This window comes from Nerophis ophidion, linkage group LG10 (assembly GCF_033978795.1).
Source record: "Nerophis ophidion isolate RoL-2023_Sa linkage group LG10, RoL_Noph_v1.0, whole genome shotgun sequence".
Lineage (NCBI taxonomy): Eukaryota > Metazoa > Chordata > Actinopteri > Syngnathiformes > Syngnathidae > Nerophis > Nerophis ophidion.
This window is the reverse complement of record NC_084620.1, coordinates 54,319,480-54,336,928: the sequence shown is the minus strand read 5'-3', so window position 1 is coordinate 54,336,928 and position 17,449 is coordinate 54,319,480. Positions and strand designations below refer to the sequence as shown.

Here is a 17,449-nt window from a genome sequence, read left to right as displayed (position 1 = left end):
TCTGACAGAGCCCGAAGTAACACGCTCACGGCTGTTTCTTTGGCTGACTAACTCTGTGTGATCATATTGCAGTCCACACGTATCTCTTATGTGTGACTGCCATCATATTGCAGTCTACACGTATCTCTTATGTGTGACTGCCATTATATGGCAGTCGACACGTATCTCTTATGTGTGACTACCATCATATTGCAGTCTGCATGTATCTCTTGTGTGTGATGGCCATCATATAGCAGTCTACACGTATCTCTTATGTGTGACTGCCATCAATTTACAGTCTACACGTATCTCTTATGTGAGACTGCCATCATATCGCAGTCTACACGTATCTCTCATGTGTGACTGCCATCATATTGCAGTCTACATGTACCTCTTGTGTGTGATGGCCATCATATTGCAGTCTACACGTATCTCTTATGTGTGACTGCCGTCATATTGCAGTCTACACGTATCTTTTATGTGGGACTGCCATCAATTTGCAGTCTACACATATCTCTTATGTGAGACTGCCATCATATTGCAGTCTACACGTATCTCTTATGTGAGACTGCCATCATATTGCAGTCTACACGTATCTTTTATGTGTGATTGCCATCATATTGCAGTCTACATGTATCTCTTATGTGTGACTGCCATCAATTTACAGTCTACACGTATCTCTTATGTGAGACTGCCATCATATCGCAGTCTACACGTATCTCTCATGTGTGACTGCCATCAATTTGCAGTCTACACATATCTCTTATTTGAGACTGCCATCATATTGCAGTCCAAACGTATCTCTTATGTGTGACTGCCATCATATTGCAGTCTACACGTACCTCTTATGTGTGATTGCCATCATATTGCAGTCTACACGTATCTGTCATGTGTGACTGCCATCATATTGCAGTGTACACGTATCTCTTATGTGTGACCGCCATCTACTGGCCACACTTATCATTACACTATGTACAGAAAATAATTTGTTTCGAGGTCGGTAAGTACAACCAGAATTATGTTGTATATTAGGCGCACCGGGTTATAAGGCGCACTGTCGATTTTTGAGAAAATGAACTAATTTTCGCCTTTATGGAGGGGGTGGGGGGGCGTGGCTTTTGGGCCTGCCGCGGAACGGGGTGTGCAAGGACCGGCCTCGAAGACAGCGACAGATGAGTGGATGGCCCAGGTGGGCCTTGTTAGCCAATCACCTGTCGCCTTCATGAGCAGCAGCCGGAACAAGCGAGAAATAGTCCTGATGTACAAGAATGAAAAACTCGGGATAAATGTAGATGAAAATGTGGTAATTTATTGTCTGTCCACAAAAAACATGGCAAATGTAGCACAGAGTGTAACATTCCTCGTTGCTGTTACTCAACTACATCCTCGCGTAGAAGTCTCTATTTGTACAATATACATGTTCTCAAAGGCAAAAAGGGGCCTTGGGGGGTCCGGGAGGAGGGGTGAAGTCTACTGACTATCCCATGCAACAATCTAGTTGTTCACCAGCAGGAACATTTATTTAGGCGGGCTAAATCGACGCATTCTCAACAACATGAAACAAGGAGAGCCATGCGGTCCACGCCTGCCATGGCATCGGAGCGCCAGCGGGGGGCGCAAGCGAGCAAACGGTACGGACGAACAGAGAGCCGCTGAAGGTAGAGTTTCACGGGAGTCACTACCACGACTCGCCGTGGCCCCCGTGGGAACGCGGCGGTGATGCCACAGCGCTGGTTCAAGCCCGACAGAAAGTGACATAAAGCTACAGTAAAGTGGCACGAAAAAGTGCTTGACATCGGTATCGCATCTTCTTTTTACACTGTAAAAATTGACCAGGAGTTCACAGTAAAATACTGTGATCAAAATGTACTTTAACGTAACAACAAAATGACAATATCCTTTTATTCAACAGCAATTAAAACTATAATTTCAAAGTAAAATACTGTAATTATAGTTCCGGACTGTAAGAAACTCATAGGGGTGCACAAATATTGATCACATCTGAATCGCGATTCTTTTTCATACCGATTCTAAACCAATTCCTACTTTTCAGAAATCCATCCATTTATTTTCATTTAATCCCTCCAAGCCACTGGGGGGCGATGTCTCTCATCAGATGTACTTGTAAGCAGAGAGATGCTGGTTTTTCCACTTTTTTTTTTTTAAGTTAATTTTATAAATCAATTTCTGAAAATCGATTTATAAAAATGACTTTAAAAAAAGTGCACTCTAATTATACATTTGTAATTGTTTCAATTTACATGTAATCCCTCCAAGCCACTAGGAGGCGGCGCCTCTCATCAGCTGTACTTGTAAGCAGAAAGATGCTGATTTTTCCATTTTTTTAAATAGTTATTTTTATAAATCGATTTATTAAAATAAGTTTTTTTTTTTTTTTTAAAGTGCACTCCTAATTATACATTTGTAATTATTTAAATTCACATTTAATCCCTCCAAGCCACTAGGGGGCGACGTCTCTCATCAGCTGTACTTGTAAGCATAAAGATGCTGATTTTTACCCTTTTTTGTAAAAGTTATTTTTAACAAACCGATTAATCAAAATAACTTTTTTTTTTAAAAAAGTGCACTTTTAATTATACATGTATGATTATTTAAATTCACATTTAATCCCTCGAAGCCACTAGGGGGCGACATCTCTGATCAGCTGTACTTGTAAGCAGAAAGATGCTGATTTTTACCCTTTTTTGTAAAAGTTATTTTTAACAAACCGATTAATCAAAATAACTTTTTTTTTTAAAGGTACACTCCTAATCATACATGTACGAATATTTAAATTCACATTTAACCCCTCCAAGCCACTAGGGGGCGACGTCTCTCATCAGCTGTACTTGTGAGCAGAAAGACGCTGATTTTTACCCTTTTTTGTAAAAGTAATTTTTAATAAACCGATTAATCAAAATAACTAAAAAAAAAAAGTGCACTCCTATTTATACATGTATGAATATTTAAATTCACATTTAATCCCTCCAAGCCACTAGGGGGCGACGCCTCTCATCAGCTGTATTTGTAAGCAGAAAAATGCTGATTCTTACCCTTTTTTGTAAGTTATTTTTAATAAACTGATTAATCAAAATAACTTTTTTTTTTAAAAAAGTGCACTCCTAATTATACATGTATGAATATTTAAATTCACATTTAATCCCTCCAAGCCACTTGGGGGCGACGTCTCTCATCAGCTGTACTTGTAAGCATAAAGATGCTGATTTTTACCCTTTTTTTTGTAAAAGTTATTTTTAATAAACCGATTATTCAAAATAACTTAAAAAAAAAGTGCACTCCTAATTATACATTTATAATTATTTAAATTCACATTTAATCCCTCCAAGCCACTACGGGGTGACGTCTCATCAGCTGTACTTGCAAGCAGAAAGATGCTGATTTTTACCCTTTTTTGTAAAAGTTATTTTTATTAAACCATTAATAAACATAACTTTAAAAAAAAAGTGCCCTCCAAATTATACATGTATAATTATTTAAATGCACATTTAATCCCTCCAAGCCACTAGGGGGCGACGTCTCTCATCAGCTGTACTTGTAAGCAGAGAGATGCTGGTTTTTCCACTTTTTTTTTTTTCAAAGTTAATTTTATAAATTGATTTCTGAAAATCGATTTATAAAAATAACTTTGGAAAAAGTGCACTCCTAATTATACATGTGTAATTATTTCAATTTACATTTAATCCCTCCAAGCCACTAGGGGGCGGCGTCTCTCATCAGCTGTACTTGTAAGCAGAACGATGCGGATTTTTCCACTTTTTTTTTTATTGAGTCAGTTTTATAAATTGATTTTCAGAAATCGATTTATACAAAAAACTTAAAAAAGGAATCAATTCCTAAAAATAACTTAAAAAAAAAAAAGAAAATCCATTGGCGTTTTATAGAACATCGCTTTAAAATCGAACTTTACCCTAAATGGCGAAAATCGACTCTAAAAGCAATCGTCACCATATTTTGTCGTCATCTTTACATCTAAATTGCATTTAGTTCAATTACTGTGAAACTAACATAATTCATAGCCAGTAATTAGTGTGAATCCACATTTTTACAGTGTAAAAGATCTCATTTCCATACAGTTGGCTATTATTCTTAAAAAAAAAATACATTTGAAAGAAAATAAATAATTTTCTCCCCTCTTTCATCCAATGCTGCTTATTCTTCTTTTCTTTGGACCACAAATAGACTTCTTTCGGAATATTGCTTATTTGATATAACTCTCTTCGCGTGTATAAAACCATAAGAGCTGTATGTAAGAAAATAAAAGCCTTATGACAGGATGTGGTATTTACAGAATGGAAGTGCTGAAATAATCATTAAGGCTGAGCTACAAAAAAAAGCTTTTTTTTTTGTTTGTTTGGTGTTTTGCTGGACTGGACACACATTTGGTCAAAAGAAATACAACAACAAAAAAACGCATGTTTTACAAAACCAGTTAAAAGTTGTCACGTTGTGTAAAAGGCCAGACTAGTACCTGCACTCTTTTACTATGAAGCCATGCTGTTGTAACACGTGGCTTGGCATTGTCTTGCTGAAATAAGCAGGGGCGTCCATGGATGGCAACATATGTTACTCCAACACCTGTATGGACCTTTCTGCAATAATGTTGCCTTCACAGATGTGTAAGTTACCCATGCCTTGGGCACTAATACACCCCCATACCATCACACATTATGGCTTTTACACTTTGGGCCTAGAACAATCCGGATGGTTTTTGTCTTCTTTGGTCCAGAGGACATGATTTCCACAGTTTCCAAAAACTATTCAAATGTGGACTCGTCAGACCACAGACCACTTTTCCACTTTGCATCCGTCCCATCTTAGATGAGCTCTGGCCCAGCGAAGCCCAGCGGCGTTTCTGGGTGTTGTTGATAAATGCCTTTGGCTTTGCATAGTAAGAGTCATAATGCAGCGACCACACAATATCTTGACTTTCACAATATCATGTTAGATCCGCTCGACATCCATTGCTTACGGTCCCCTGAGGGGCGGGGGGTTTGCCCACATATAAGGTCCTCTCCAAGGTTTCTCATAGTCATCATTGTCACTGTCACCGACATCCCACTGGGTGTGAGTTTTTCTTTGCCCTTATGTGGGCCCTGTACCGAGGATCTTGTTGTGGTTTGTGCAGCCCTTTGAGACACTTGTGATTTAGGGCTATATAAATAAACATTGATTCTTTGATTGATTGACCAACTGTAATTACCGACAGTGGTTTTCTGAAGTGTTCCCGAGCCCATGCGGTGATATCCTTTACACACATGTCTCTTTTTGATGCGGTACCGCCTGAGGGATTGAAGGTCCGTAATATCATGGCTTACGTGCAGTGATTTCTTCAGGTTCTCTGAACCTTTTGATGATATTACGGAGCGTAGATGGTGAAATCCATAAATTCCCTGCAATGGTTGAGAAATGTTGTTCTTAAACAATTTGCTCAGGCATTTGTTGACAAAGCGGTGACCCTCGCCCCCGTCCTTGTTTGTGAACGAGTGAGCATTTCACGAAAGCTGCTTTCATACCCAATCATGGCACTCACCTGTTCCCAATTAGCCTGTTCACCTGTGTGATGTTCCAAATAAGTGTTTGATGAGCATTCCTCAACTTTCTGTCAGGCTTGACCCTGACAGTTTGGCTATGTTTTAGTTTTTCCTCTTTGTTTCCTGTCAGCGCTTTTATTTTGTCTTTATTTCTGAGTGCTTTGTCCCCACAGCGGCGGCTGATTGGCACATGGCCACACCTGGTGTCAATCAGCCAGTCAATATTTAGACCTGCTTTCTCCTCCAGTCAGTGCTGGATTATTGTCATTAATACTAGTGGTTGAACCTGTAACTGTTTGCAGCGTGCTGTCTTTTTGTTCCTAGTTCCTGTCTGCTGGTTCCTGTTCCCTGCTTCCAGTTTGTTTGTTCCTGGTTCCTGTTTTTTCCTTTATTTGATGGACATTAAATCATGTTTTTCCTGTACAATGCCTGGCTCCTTCTCTGCATCTTGGGGTTCGTCACTAACATCATGTGACACTTTCTGTGTCTTTTTTGCCACTTGTGCCAGCTTTTTCTAAACATGTCGCAGGGATCAAATCCCAAATGAGCTAACATTTGCAAAAAATAACAACCTTTACCAGTTGGAAAGTTAAATATCTTCTCTTTGCAGTCTATTCAATTGAATATAAGTTGAAAATGATTTAAAAATCATTGTATTCTCTTTTATTTCACCATTTACACAACGTTGACAACTTCACTGCTTTTGGGTTTTGTTTAAATCCCCCATCCTGCATTAACTTTTCGCAGCCACGGCTGCGTATTAATGACTTCTCGGCTAGATCAGCTACCAGCATCTGGGAGAAATAAAGACGAGGGTTAGAAGAAACAAAACACTTTCTGGGCCCCTTGCACAGCGAGGACAGCTAAAAGCAAGATGGCGGGCGACTCCAGACATGCGGCGAGACAGGGTCGGACACAGGAGGACGCACGTAAGACTTTGCATCATCGGAGACCGGGTTCCTTCCTTCCCTAGAAGCTAGATCCATGCAAAGGCGGACACAGTGAAACGTGTTCCAGATGCGGAAGGTTCCTCTCGCTGGCGTTGCTACTGATCACCTGTGATCAAAATCTCCATTAATTGGTGTCCCTTTTTTTTTTTTTTTTTTTTTTCAATTTGACTACCTAAAGATGCGTGAAATCCTACTGGTCACACCACCGAGCCCTTGGAGGTGGAGCGGTGGATGGAGTGGACGCGCGTGGCCAGAGTCTTCTCCAGGTCCTGGAGGATATCCGAGCAGAGGGCGGGGCCGGAGGGGGCGGGGCTCTCGGCGGCGGGCGTGGTCTCGGCGAGGAGCTGCTTGAAGCCGTCCAGCTCGATCAGCAGCGCCATGTTCTTCAGGAAGTAGCCCTCGATGAAGGACGTCAGCTCCGTGGCGCCGAGGAACTGGGACAAAAGAGGGGGGCGGGGCTTAGACAGGGGGTCCGCCGTTTGGGAGGCGACGCGGCGTCTCCTCACCTTGGCGTGCTTGTAGAGGTCCACGCAGGTTTCCGTGGTGATGTTCTTGGAGCAGATGATCTCACAGTGTCGCTGGAGGGCCTCCAGTTGGAAGAATTTGGAGGCGGACAGCAGCTGGGAGGGCACAGGCGGTGATTACAACGGACGCTTACGTCGCTAGGTAACGTGGCGTACCTCCATGACGTCGGTGTTGCGTATGTGCAAGGACTCCGTGCCGCCGCAGTACAGATACTGCATTACCAACTGCAAGTGAGACCAAAAAAACAACAACTGATTAGAGATGCTGCCCCCTAGTGGATTACATCTGAACTTACACTATAAAAGTACCATCCATCCATCCATCCATTTTCTACCGCTTATCCCTTTCGGGGTGGTGTGGGGGTGCTAGAGCCTATCTCAGCTACAATCGGGCGGAAGGCGGGGTACACCCTGGACAAGTCACTACCTCATCGCAGGGCCAACACATGTAGACAGACAACATTCACACTCACATTCACACACTAGGGACTATTTAGTGTTGCCAATTAATAGTTTTTTTGTAGGTAAAACTATCATCATTAATTATTTTACATTCTTTTTTTGCAGTAAAAGTATCATTATATATTTCACATTGTTTTTTGCATGTAAAACTATCATCATTGTGTATTTTACATTCTTTTTTTGCAGTAAAAGTATCATTATATATTTCACATTGTTTTTTGCATGTATGACTATCATCATTACTTAATTTACATAGTTTTTTGCATGTAAAACTACCCTCATTATGTATTTTACATAGTTTTTTGCATGTAAAACTATCATCACTGTGTATTTGACATTCTTTTTTTGCACGTAAAGCTATCATCGTTATGTATTTTACGTTCTTTTTTTGTAGGTAAAAGTATCATCATTATGTATTTCACATTGTTTTTGCATGTACAACTATCATCTTTAAGTATTTTCCTTTTTTTCATGTAAAATATCATCATTATGTATTTTACATAGTTTTTTGCATGTAAAACTATCTTCATCATGTATTTTACATTGTTTTTTGCATGTAAAACTATCATCATTACGTATTTTACATAGTTGATTGCATGTAAAACTATCTTCATTATGTAATTTACAATGTTCTTTCATGTAAAACTATCATCATTACATATTTTACATTGTTTTTGCATGTACAGTTATCATTATTATGTCTTTTCCATAGTTTTTTGCATGTAAAACTATGTTAATTACGTATTTTACATAGTTTTTTGCATGTAAAACTATCTTCATTACGTAATTTACATTGTTCTTTCATGTAAAACTATCATCATTACACATTTGACATTGTTTTTGCATGTACAATTATCATCATTATGTATTTACACATTTTTCTGCATGTACAAATATTTTCATTATGTATTGCACATATATTTTTTGTGTGAAAAAACTATCATCATTACGTATTTTACATTGTTTTTGCATATACAATTATCATCACAATGTAATTACATAGTTTTTTGCATGTAAAAATATCAATGTTATGTATTTTCCATATTTTTTTGCATGTAAAACTATCTTAATTATGTATTTTACATTTTTTTCCATGTAAAACTATCATCATTATGTATTTCACATAGTTTTTTTGTATGTACAACTATCATCATTACGTATTTTACATAGTGTTTTGCATGTAAAACTATCTTCATTACGTATTTTACATTGTTTTTTGCATGTAAAACTATCTTCATTACGTATTTTACATTGTTTTTTGCATGTAAAACTATCATCATTGTGTATTTTACATTCCTTTTTTGCATGTAAAACTATCATCATTATGTATTTTACATAGTTTTTTGCATGTACAAATATCATCATTACATATTTTACATAGTTTTTGCATGTACAGTTATCATTATTATGTCTTTTCCATAGTTTTATGCATGTAAAACTATGTTAATTATGTATTTTACATAGTTTTTTGCATGTACAACTATCATCATTCACTGTCATCTGTCATCACATAGTTTTTTGCATGTAAAACTATCTTTATTATGTAATTTACATTGTTCTTTCATGTAAAACTATCATCATTACACATTTGACATTGTTTTTGCATGTACAATTATCATCATTATGTATTTACAAATTTTTCTGCATGTACAACTATTTTCGTTACGTATTGTACATAGTTTTTGTGTGAAAAAACTATCAGCATTACGTATTTTACATTGTTTTTGCATGTACAATTATCATCGCTATGTATTTACATAGTTTTTTGCATGTAAAAATATCATCGTTATGTATTTTCCATATTTTTTGCATGTAAAAATATCTTATGTATTTTACATTGTTTTTTGCATGTAAAACTAACTTCATTATGTATTTTACATTGTTTTTTGCATGTAAAACTATCATCATTGTGTATTTTACATTCTTTTTTGCATGTACAACTATCATCATTATGTATTTTACATTGTTTTTTGCATGTACGATTATCATTATTGTCTTTTCCATGTTTTTTTGCATGTAAAACTATGTTAATTTTGTATTTTACATAGTTTTTTGTATGTAAAATGATCCTTATGTATTTTACATTGTTTTTTTTGCATTTAAAACTATCATCATTATGTATTGGGCATCGTTTTTGCATGTAAAACTATCATCATTACATATTTTGCATTGTTTTTGCATGTACAATTATCATTATTGTCTTTCCATGGTTTTTTGCATGTAAAACTATGTTAATTTTGTATTTTACATAGTTTTTTGTATGTAAAACTATCTTAATTATGTATTTTACATTGGTTTTTTGCATTTATGTATTTTATTTTTTTTGCATGTAAAACCATCATCAATCATCACATATTTACATGGCTTTTGCACGTACAACCATCATCATTATGTAGTTTTCATTGATTTTTTGCACGTAAAACTATCTTAATTATGTATTTCAATTGTGTTTTTGCATGTAAAATGGTCATCATTATGTATTTTACATGGTTCTTTGCAGGTAAAATTATACTTGACATGTTTTCTGCATGTAAAACTATCATCATCATGTATTTGACATTCTTTTTTTGCAGGTAAAAGTCACATCATTATGTATTTCACATTGTTTTTTTGTATGTACAACTATTATCATTACATATAATTATGTATTTTACATCTTTCTTTGCAGGTAAAATTATATTTGACATGTTTTTTTTTTTTGCATGTAAAACTATCACCATTGTGCATATTCCATTCTTTTTTTGCAGGTAAAAGTATCATTATGTATTTCACATAGTTTTTTGCATGTACAACTATTATCATTAAATATTTACATTGTTTTTGCAAGTAAAACTATCATCATTAAGTATTTCATATTGTTTTTTGCGTGTAATATTATCAATAGTCTCTTTGAAATAGTTTTCACTGTGGAGCGGCTTCATTAGATGTACATTATTTAGATGTTGTCGGGCCTTTGGAAGCAGATTAGTGCATTAAAAAGTGAGTTATTATGTTACGAAGCAGTCTTACGTGGAATATATTATACTTGACGTGGCTGATCTCGATGCAGGTGTTCTCCGCCGCGGGCCGGTTCTGCAGCAGCGACTTGAACCTGGTGAGAACAGACCAGTGAGCTTTAACGCGCTTCCCGGGTGAAACCTCGGCGACTTTCATACTTGCCAACCCTCCCGGAGTTTCTGGGAGACCCCCGAAATTCAGCGCCTCTCCCGAAAACCTCTCGGGACAAATTTCCTCCCAAAAATCTCCCGAAACTCAGGTCTGCATGGAGCTGGAGGGGGCGTGGCCTCCAGCTCCATGCTGACCTGATTGACGTGTGGACAGCCTGTTTTCACGTCCGCTTTCCCACAATATAAACAGCATGTCTGCCCAATGACGTTATATCTAGGGCGAGTTCTTGGTTTCTTATGTGGGTTTATTGTTAGGCAGTTTCATTAACGTCCTCCCAGCGCGGTAACAACACACAACAACAGCAGTCACGTTTTCGTCTACCGTAAAGCAGTTTGTCTGCCGTAAATAGCAATGTTGTCAAACTCTTAAACAGGCCATCTACTGTCCATGCTTATGGTTAGAAAAACAAGGATGGACAATTCAACCCTTAACTCAACAATGAGTAGATGAGTGTTATGTGTGTGTAAATGTGTAAATATGAAATACTTGACTTGGTGAATCTAGCTGTAAATATACTCCTCCCCTCTTAACCACGCCCCGCACCGCCCCAACCATGCCCCCGCCCCCACCCCCTGAAATTGGAGGTCTCAAGGTTGACAAGTATGGCGACTTTACCTGGGCGAGGCCGTAAACAGCAGCACTTTGTGTGCATAAAAGGGTTTGCCCTCCACCAGGAAGGTGACGTCCGACATCTCCTTGTTGTTGAGGAAGTGCGGGTCTGCAAGGACCAAGCACATCAGCAGATTTCACACCCTAACAGACTAACCATTCAAAAGTAAAATAATGCCAAATTTGAACACTAGATGGGGCTGCAGCACGGAGATGATGTTTTGGAATAAAAACATAGAATGCACAATGGAGCAAATCCTTACAAAACGTCAAGACTTGCAGTGTAATTTTGTCATCTTGACATTTCATTTTCTATTCCAATTCTACTTTGAGTCCAAATTTAAAAGCTTTAACATTTGAGCAAACACACACAAGCTCCTGCGTCATCTGACAAAAACATTTCATTATTGTCCTCTTTTTATCCACTGGCTTTTTAAATTTTTCATCGACTCGTATTTGTCTTGCCTTGTTTTTTTTTTGTCTTGTTTTATTTCGAAAAGCAACTCTTCTTGTTTCAGATTACTGGCCCTTCCTCTTGTGTCACCAGTCTGACGTTCATCACTGACCCCTGAATGTTTCCACCTGTTTCCCATTACCCTCATGTGTCATATAAGCCCACGCCTCCCCTTGTTTGGTGCCAGATTGTCTCGCGCTTTTGTGCCTGTCTCGCTTCCGTGTTTATGCCCGTGCCTTGCCTCGTCCCACGCTTATTTCCTTGGATCCTGAATTCCCACGCTGTAATTTTAAGTTTGACTTTTTTCTCCTCCTCAGTGGAGTGAATTTTACTACTTAGTTTTTTTCAACCGAAGTGGTAAGTTTTTTTTTTTTTCTACTAATCGTTCCTTCCTCAAATTTCTTGAGTGATTTTTTGTTTACCTTTATTAGATTAAAATGAAGAGTAGACATTTTTATAGTCATTGTTTTCTTCCGCCCGTTGGAGTGTTTTATGCTAAGTTTCATAGCAGATATGGCGCAAATTATAGTTAGGGACCGATGTCCCTTTGGGACAGAGAACCTTATTACATTTCTAGTGTTTTATTATTAGGGACCGATGTCCCTTTGGGACAGAGGACCCTATTCAACTTCTAGCGTTTTATTAGGGACCGATGTCCCTTTGGGACAGAGGATCCTATTAAATTTCTAGCGTTTTATTATCAGGGACCGATGTCCCTTTGGGACAGAGGACCTTATTAAATTTCTAGCGTTTTATTATTAGGGACCGATGTCCCTTTGGGACAGAGGACCCTATTCAATTTCTAGCATTTTATTAGGGACCGATGTCCCTTTGGGACAGAAGACCCTATTTAGTTTCTAAGGTTTTATTATTATTATTATACCGCCACCTCTTTGAGCTGTAATTTGACCTCCTTAACATGCTTCAAAACTCACCAAAAACACATCAGGACTAGCGAAAATTGCGATCTAATCAAAAACCAAACCCCAAAACTCAAAATTGCGCTCTGGCGCTCCCTAGGAATAAAACACAGACAAAACGGTCTTTAACTTCCAGTAGGAATGTTGTATAAACATGAAACAAAAACCACTACGTAGGTCTCAGTTAGACCTATATTTCATTCACTGACATCTTCCGGCTAAAATCAACAGGAAGTTTGCTATTCCCACTTCAATACAAAAGTTGGCTAAAAAATGTCGCTTTTTTTGAAACATTATCTCCTCTGAGGCCGTTTGTCATTCCTGCTTCAAATAAACACAGAAGAGAGATTGAACCCATCTGATTAAAAGTTGATGAAAGAGTTTTAATTACTACCCCAGTTTGGATTTTATGATCCCGCAAAGAACCGGTGCGCTAGTGCTGGAGCACTGCTGCTGTCACAAAATAGCGGCTTCCTGCTCAGACAAAACTGCTTTTAATAGACTGTAGGACTGTCATACACACATGAAACCAAAACCTCAATATAGGTCTCACTGAGACCTATATTTCCAACACTGACCACCCCCAACTAAATTCGACAGGAAGTTTGCTATTTCCACTTCAATGCAACAGCTGCATTCCTTTCACAATGCATTAGAGCAGGGGTAGGGAACCTATGGCTCTCGAGCCAGATGTGGCTCTTTTGATGACTGCATCTCGCTCTCGGCTATATCTGAGCTGACATTGCTTAACACGATAAGTAATGAATAATTCCACTTGTAATCACAGTGTTAAAAATAACATTCAAAATATAAAACATTCTCATGCTTTTTTATGTTCAAGAAGTTGCGTTAATGGTAATAAGTAATTTATTTATTATTGGTTAGTGTGGGGCTTGCCCTCCTTGGGGTTCTTCAAACCACCAAGAGCCTGTTTTAGGGTTACAATATTGTTTTATTTTATTTTTCTCTCAGTTGCTTTCCAGCAACTTGTCATTTTCTCTTTCGTCCTCACTCGCGCTCTGGCTCCAGCCTCAATCCCGTCTCTCCTCCTGGCTGCTGCTTATAACAGAGCGACAGGTGATTAGATAACAAGGCCCAGGTGGGCCATCTACGCACCTGTCGCTGATTTCGAGGCCGGTCCTGGCAACATCCCGCTTGGCTGCAGGCCCGCAGGCCACGCCCCCTCCACAGTTAATTTCAGAATAACAATGTAAATACAAAGAATAAGAGACCTATTATACTCTGGAAATGTTGGTCTTACTTAAAAATGCACGCGTTTAGTTGTGTTCAGTGTTAAAAAAAATATTTTACGGCTCTTACGGAAATACATTTTAAAATATTTGGCTTCTTGGCTCTCTCAGCCCAAAAAGTTCCCGACCCCTGCATTAGAGTCTCAAAATGGCGGCACAAAGGCATCCTTATAAAATGCCCAAACCACTTCACAACTGTTATTACTGTGAGACTGATGTATAACACATGTGTACACAACTTTTTCTCTTTGTAATAATCCATCCATCCATTTTCTACGGCTGATCCGAGCTTGGATCGCGGGGGCAGCAGCCCAAGCAGTCCCGTCCATTGCTACTTGCAGCTTTAATTCGTCTTTGTTTTTGTATTTTCCTTCTTTTAGGAGGGATTTACGGTTGTTCCCTTTTTTGGAACCTTTTCCGCTGACCGTTTTGGTTATTTATATATTTTGTATTTCTCTGACTCCGGAGGTGAAAGAGTTGTCAAAATAAAAGCCCTACTAAGAATCCCTACTCTGCTTTTGAGTCCATTCCTTAGTCCAAGCCTGACAGTATTTGACGTCTCACCTAAGCGAGAGCTCTGCTTCCTCTTCATCTCCGTCAGCTTGGGGATGGGGAAGGGCCCGTAGCACTGCGTGAAGATGACTGACAGCTGCTGGCTGATCACCTCGTTCTGTGGACACACACACAAACACACAATAGAATATATTTAAAAAAAAAAAAAAAATATATATATATATATATATATATATAAAAAATGAAAAAAAAAAACAGTGATGTGCAGTGACCCACTTCAGCCTGTAGGTGGCGCTGAGGTGTAAACGTATATTAAAACATTGTAACGCTCATTGCTGCCACCTACAGTACCGTAGTGGAACAGTATCGCCTTATACTACAAATCCCAAAACCAGTGAAGTTGTCACGTTGTGTGAATGGTAAATAAAAACAGAAAAATACTAATCTATTTCAACTTATATTCAATTGAATAGACTGCAAAGTCTAAACTTGCAAATATTAGCTTATTTAGAATGTGATGTTTTGAAAAAAGCTGGCACAAGTGGCAAAAAAGACTGAGAATGTTGCAGAATGCTCATTAAACACTTATTTGGAACATCCCACAGGTGAAGGGGCTGATTGGGAACAGGTTGGTTCCATGATTGGGTATAAAAGCAGCTCCCATGAAATGCTCAGTCATTCACAACCACGGATGAGGCGAAGGTCACCACTTTAGGAACAAATGCGTGAGCAAATTGTCCAACAGATTAAGAACAACATTTCTCAACCAGCTATTGCTAGGAATTTCACCATCTACGCTCCGTAATATCATCAAAAGGTTCAGAGAATCTGGAGAAATCACTGCACGAAATCCATGATAATATGGACTTTCCATCCCTCAGGCGGTACTGCATCAAAAAGTGACATCAGTGTGTAAAGGATATCACCACTTGGGCTCAGGAACACTTCAGAAAACCACTGTCAGTAACTAGTAACTACAGTCTGTTGCTACATCTGTTAAAACTCTACCATGCAAAGCCAAAGCCATTTATCAACAACACCCAGAAACGCCGCCGGATTCGCTGGGCCCGCCCGAGCTCATCTAAGATGGACTGATGCAAAGTGGGCAAAGTGTGAAATTGTTTTTGGAAACTGTGAAGGTCGTATCCTCCGGACCAAAGAAAAAAGAACCATCCGGATTGTTCTAGGCGCAAAGTTGAAAAGTTTGGAGTTGGAACGGTTTGAATCGAATGAAAAATGTGGAAGGAATAGTCGACAGAAAAAAGGGAATTCCTGGAATTTTTTTGAATAAAAAAAAATGAAAAGGGTTTAAATAATTGACTTGGAAAAATGATAGTTTGAATTCCCAGGATGTGTTAAATGATTTGAAGGTGGAATGGTTTGACTAGGTTGAAAAATTTGGAAATGGGGGAAGTTTGAAAAATGTTTGATTCATTTTGAATGGAAAAAATGTCCAGGAAAACGTGGAATTCTGGGAAATCTGGGAATTCCCAGGATAAATGCAAAATTTTTAAGGCAAAATGGTTTGAATCGGATAAAAATGTGGAAATGGTGGAATTTGGAAAAATGTCCCATTGAGTTCAATGGGAATTTCATGGAAATTTGAGAATTTGAAGAAAAGGGGGAATGTTTTGTAAAATGGGAGCGATGTTTGGGCGGTTTGAAGCGGATGAAAAATGTGGAAGGAGTAGTCCCCAGAACAAAGGGGCAAAAAGGGTTGGAAAAAAACGAATTCCTGAATTATTTTTTTTCTACTGCCACGACGCCTTGCATGGCAGCTCCCTCCATCAGTGTGTGAATGTGTGTGTGAATGGGTAAATGTGGAAGTAGTGTCAAAGCGCTTTGAGTACCTTGAAGGTAGAAAAGCGCTATACAAGTACAACCCATTTATTTATTATTTACTTGGAAAAATAATAGTATGAATTTCCAGGATGAGTGGAATATGTTGAAGGTGGAATGGTTTAAATAGGTTGAAAAAGGTGGGAAATGTGGAAGTTTGAAAAATGCTTAATTCATTTTGAATGGGAAAACTATCCAGAAAAACCTAGAATTCTGGGAAATCTGGCAACTGTTTGGAAATTGTCAAGGGAAAGCCCGTGAATAGGCTGAACAGTTTGAAGTTGGAATAGTTTGAATCGGATGAAAAATGTGGAAGGAATAGTCACCAGAAAAAAGGGTCACAAAAAGTTTTGGAAAAAAAGGGAATTCTGGGAATTCCTGGAAGTTTTTTGAAATTGGAAAAATGACAGTTTGAATTTCCAGGATGATTGGAATATTTTGAAGGTGGAATGGTTTGAATCGGTTGAAAAATGTGGAAATGGTGGAAGTTTGAAAAATGGTCAATTCATTTTGAATGGAAATATGTCGCAGAAAACCTGGAATTCTGGGAAATGTGGGAATTTGTCAAGGGAAAACCTGTGATACACAAATACGCTGAACAGTTTGAAGTTGGAACGGTTTGAGTCAGATGAAAAAGGTGGAAGGAGTAATTGACCCAAAAAATTGTCAAAAAAGGGTTTGAAAAAAACAAAATTCCTGGATTTTTTTTTTTCTTGAAAAATGATAGTTTGAAATTCAAGGATGAGTGGAATATGTTGAAGGTGGAATGGTTTGAATCGGTTGAAAAATATGGGAAATGTGGAAGTTTAAAAAATGGTCGATTTATTTTAAATTGGAAAAATGTACCAGAAATCCTGGAATTCTGGAATTTTTTGGAATTTGTCAAGGAAAAACCTGTGATTCCCAAATAGGCTGAACAGTTTGAAGGTGGAACGGTTTGAATCGGATGAAAAATGTGGAAGGAGTAATCGACCAAAAAAAAAGGGTCAAAAAAGGGTTTGAAAAAAAGGAAATTCCTGTAATTATTTTGAACTTGGAAAAACAAAGTTTGAATTTCCAGGATTAATGCAATATTTTTAAGGCAAAATGGTTCGATTCGGATGAAAAATGTGTAAATGGTGGAATTTTGAAAAAACTCCCATAGATTTCAAAGGGAATTTAATGGAAATTTGGGAATTTTGAGAAAAGCTGGAATTTTTTTGTACTTGAAAAATGATAGTTTGAATTTC

The 17,449-nt window shown here is 38.1% G+C and overlaps 1 protein-coding gene across 2 annotated transcripts in view; it reads right to left on the bottom strand.

Annotated features, from left to right (window-relative positions):
• Positions 1-1,262: 1,262 nt before the first annotated feature.
• Positions 1,263-17,449, bottom strand: part of LOC133561009 (ankyrin repeat and BTB/POZ domain-containing protein 3-A-like) — a 242,327-nt gene continuing 226,140 nt past the window's right edge. For both annotated transcript variants that reach the window (XM_061914127.1, XM_061914129.1), the window contains 7 exons: positions 14,433-14,538; positions 11,251-11,353; positions 10,477-10,558; positions 7,162-7,230; positions 6,988-7,101; positions 6,654-6,915; positions 1,263-6,587 (listed from right to left, as the gene is read on the bottom strand). In XM_061914127.1, coding sequence (XP_061770111.1) covers positions 6,679-6,915; positions 6,988-7,101; positions 7,162-7,230; positions 10,477-10,558; positions 11,251-11,353; positions 14,433-14,538 — 711 coding nt within the window. In that variant the 3' untranslated portion in view covers positions 1,263-6,587; positions 6,654-6,678. The remainder of the gene's footprint in view (positions 6,588-6,653; positions 6,916-6,987; positions 7,102-7,161; positions 7,231-10,476; positions 10,559-11,250; positions 11,354-14,432; positions 14,539-17,449) is intronic.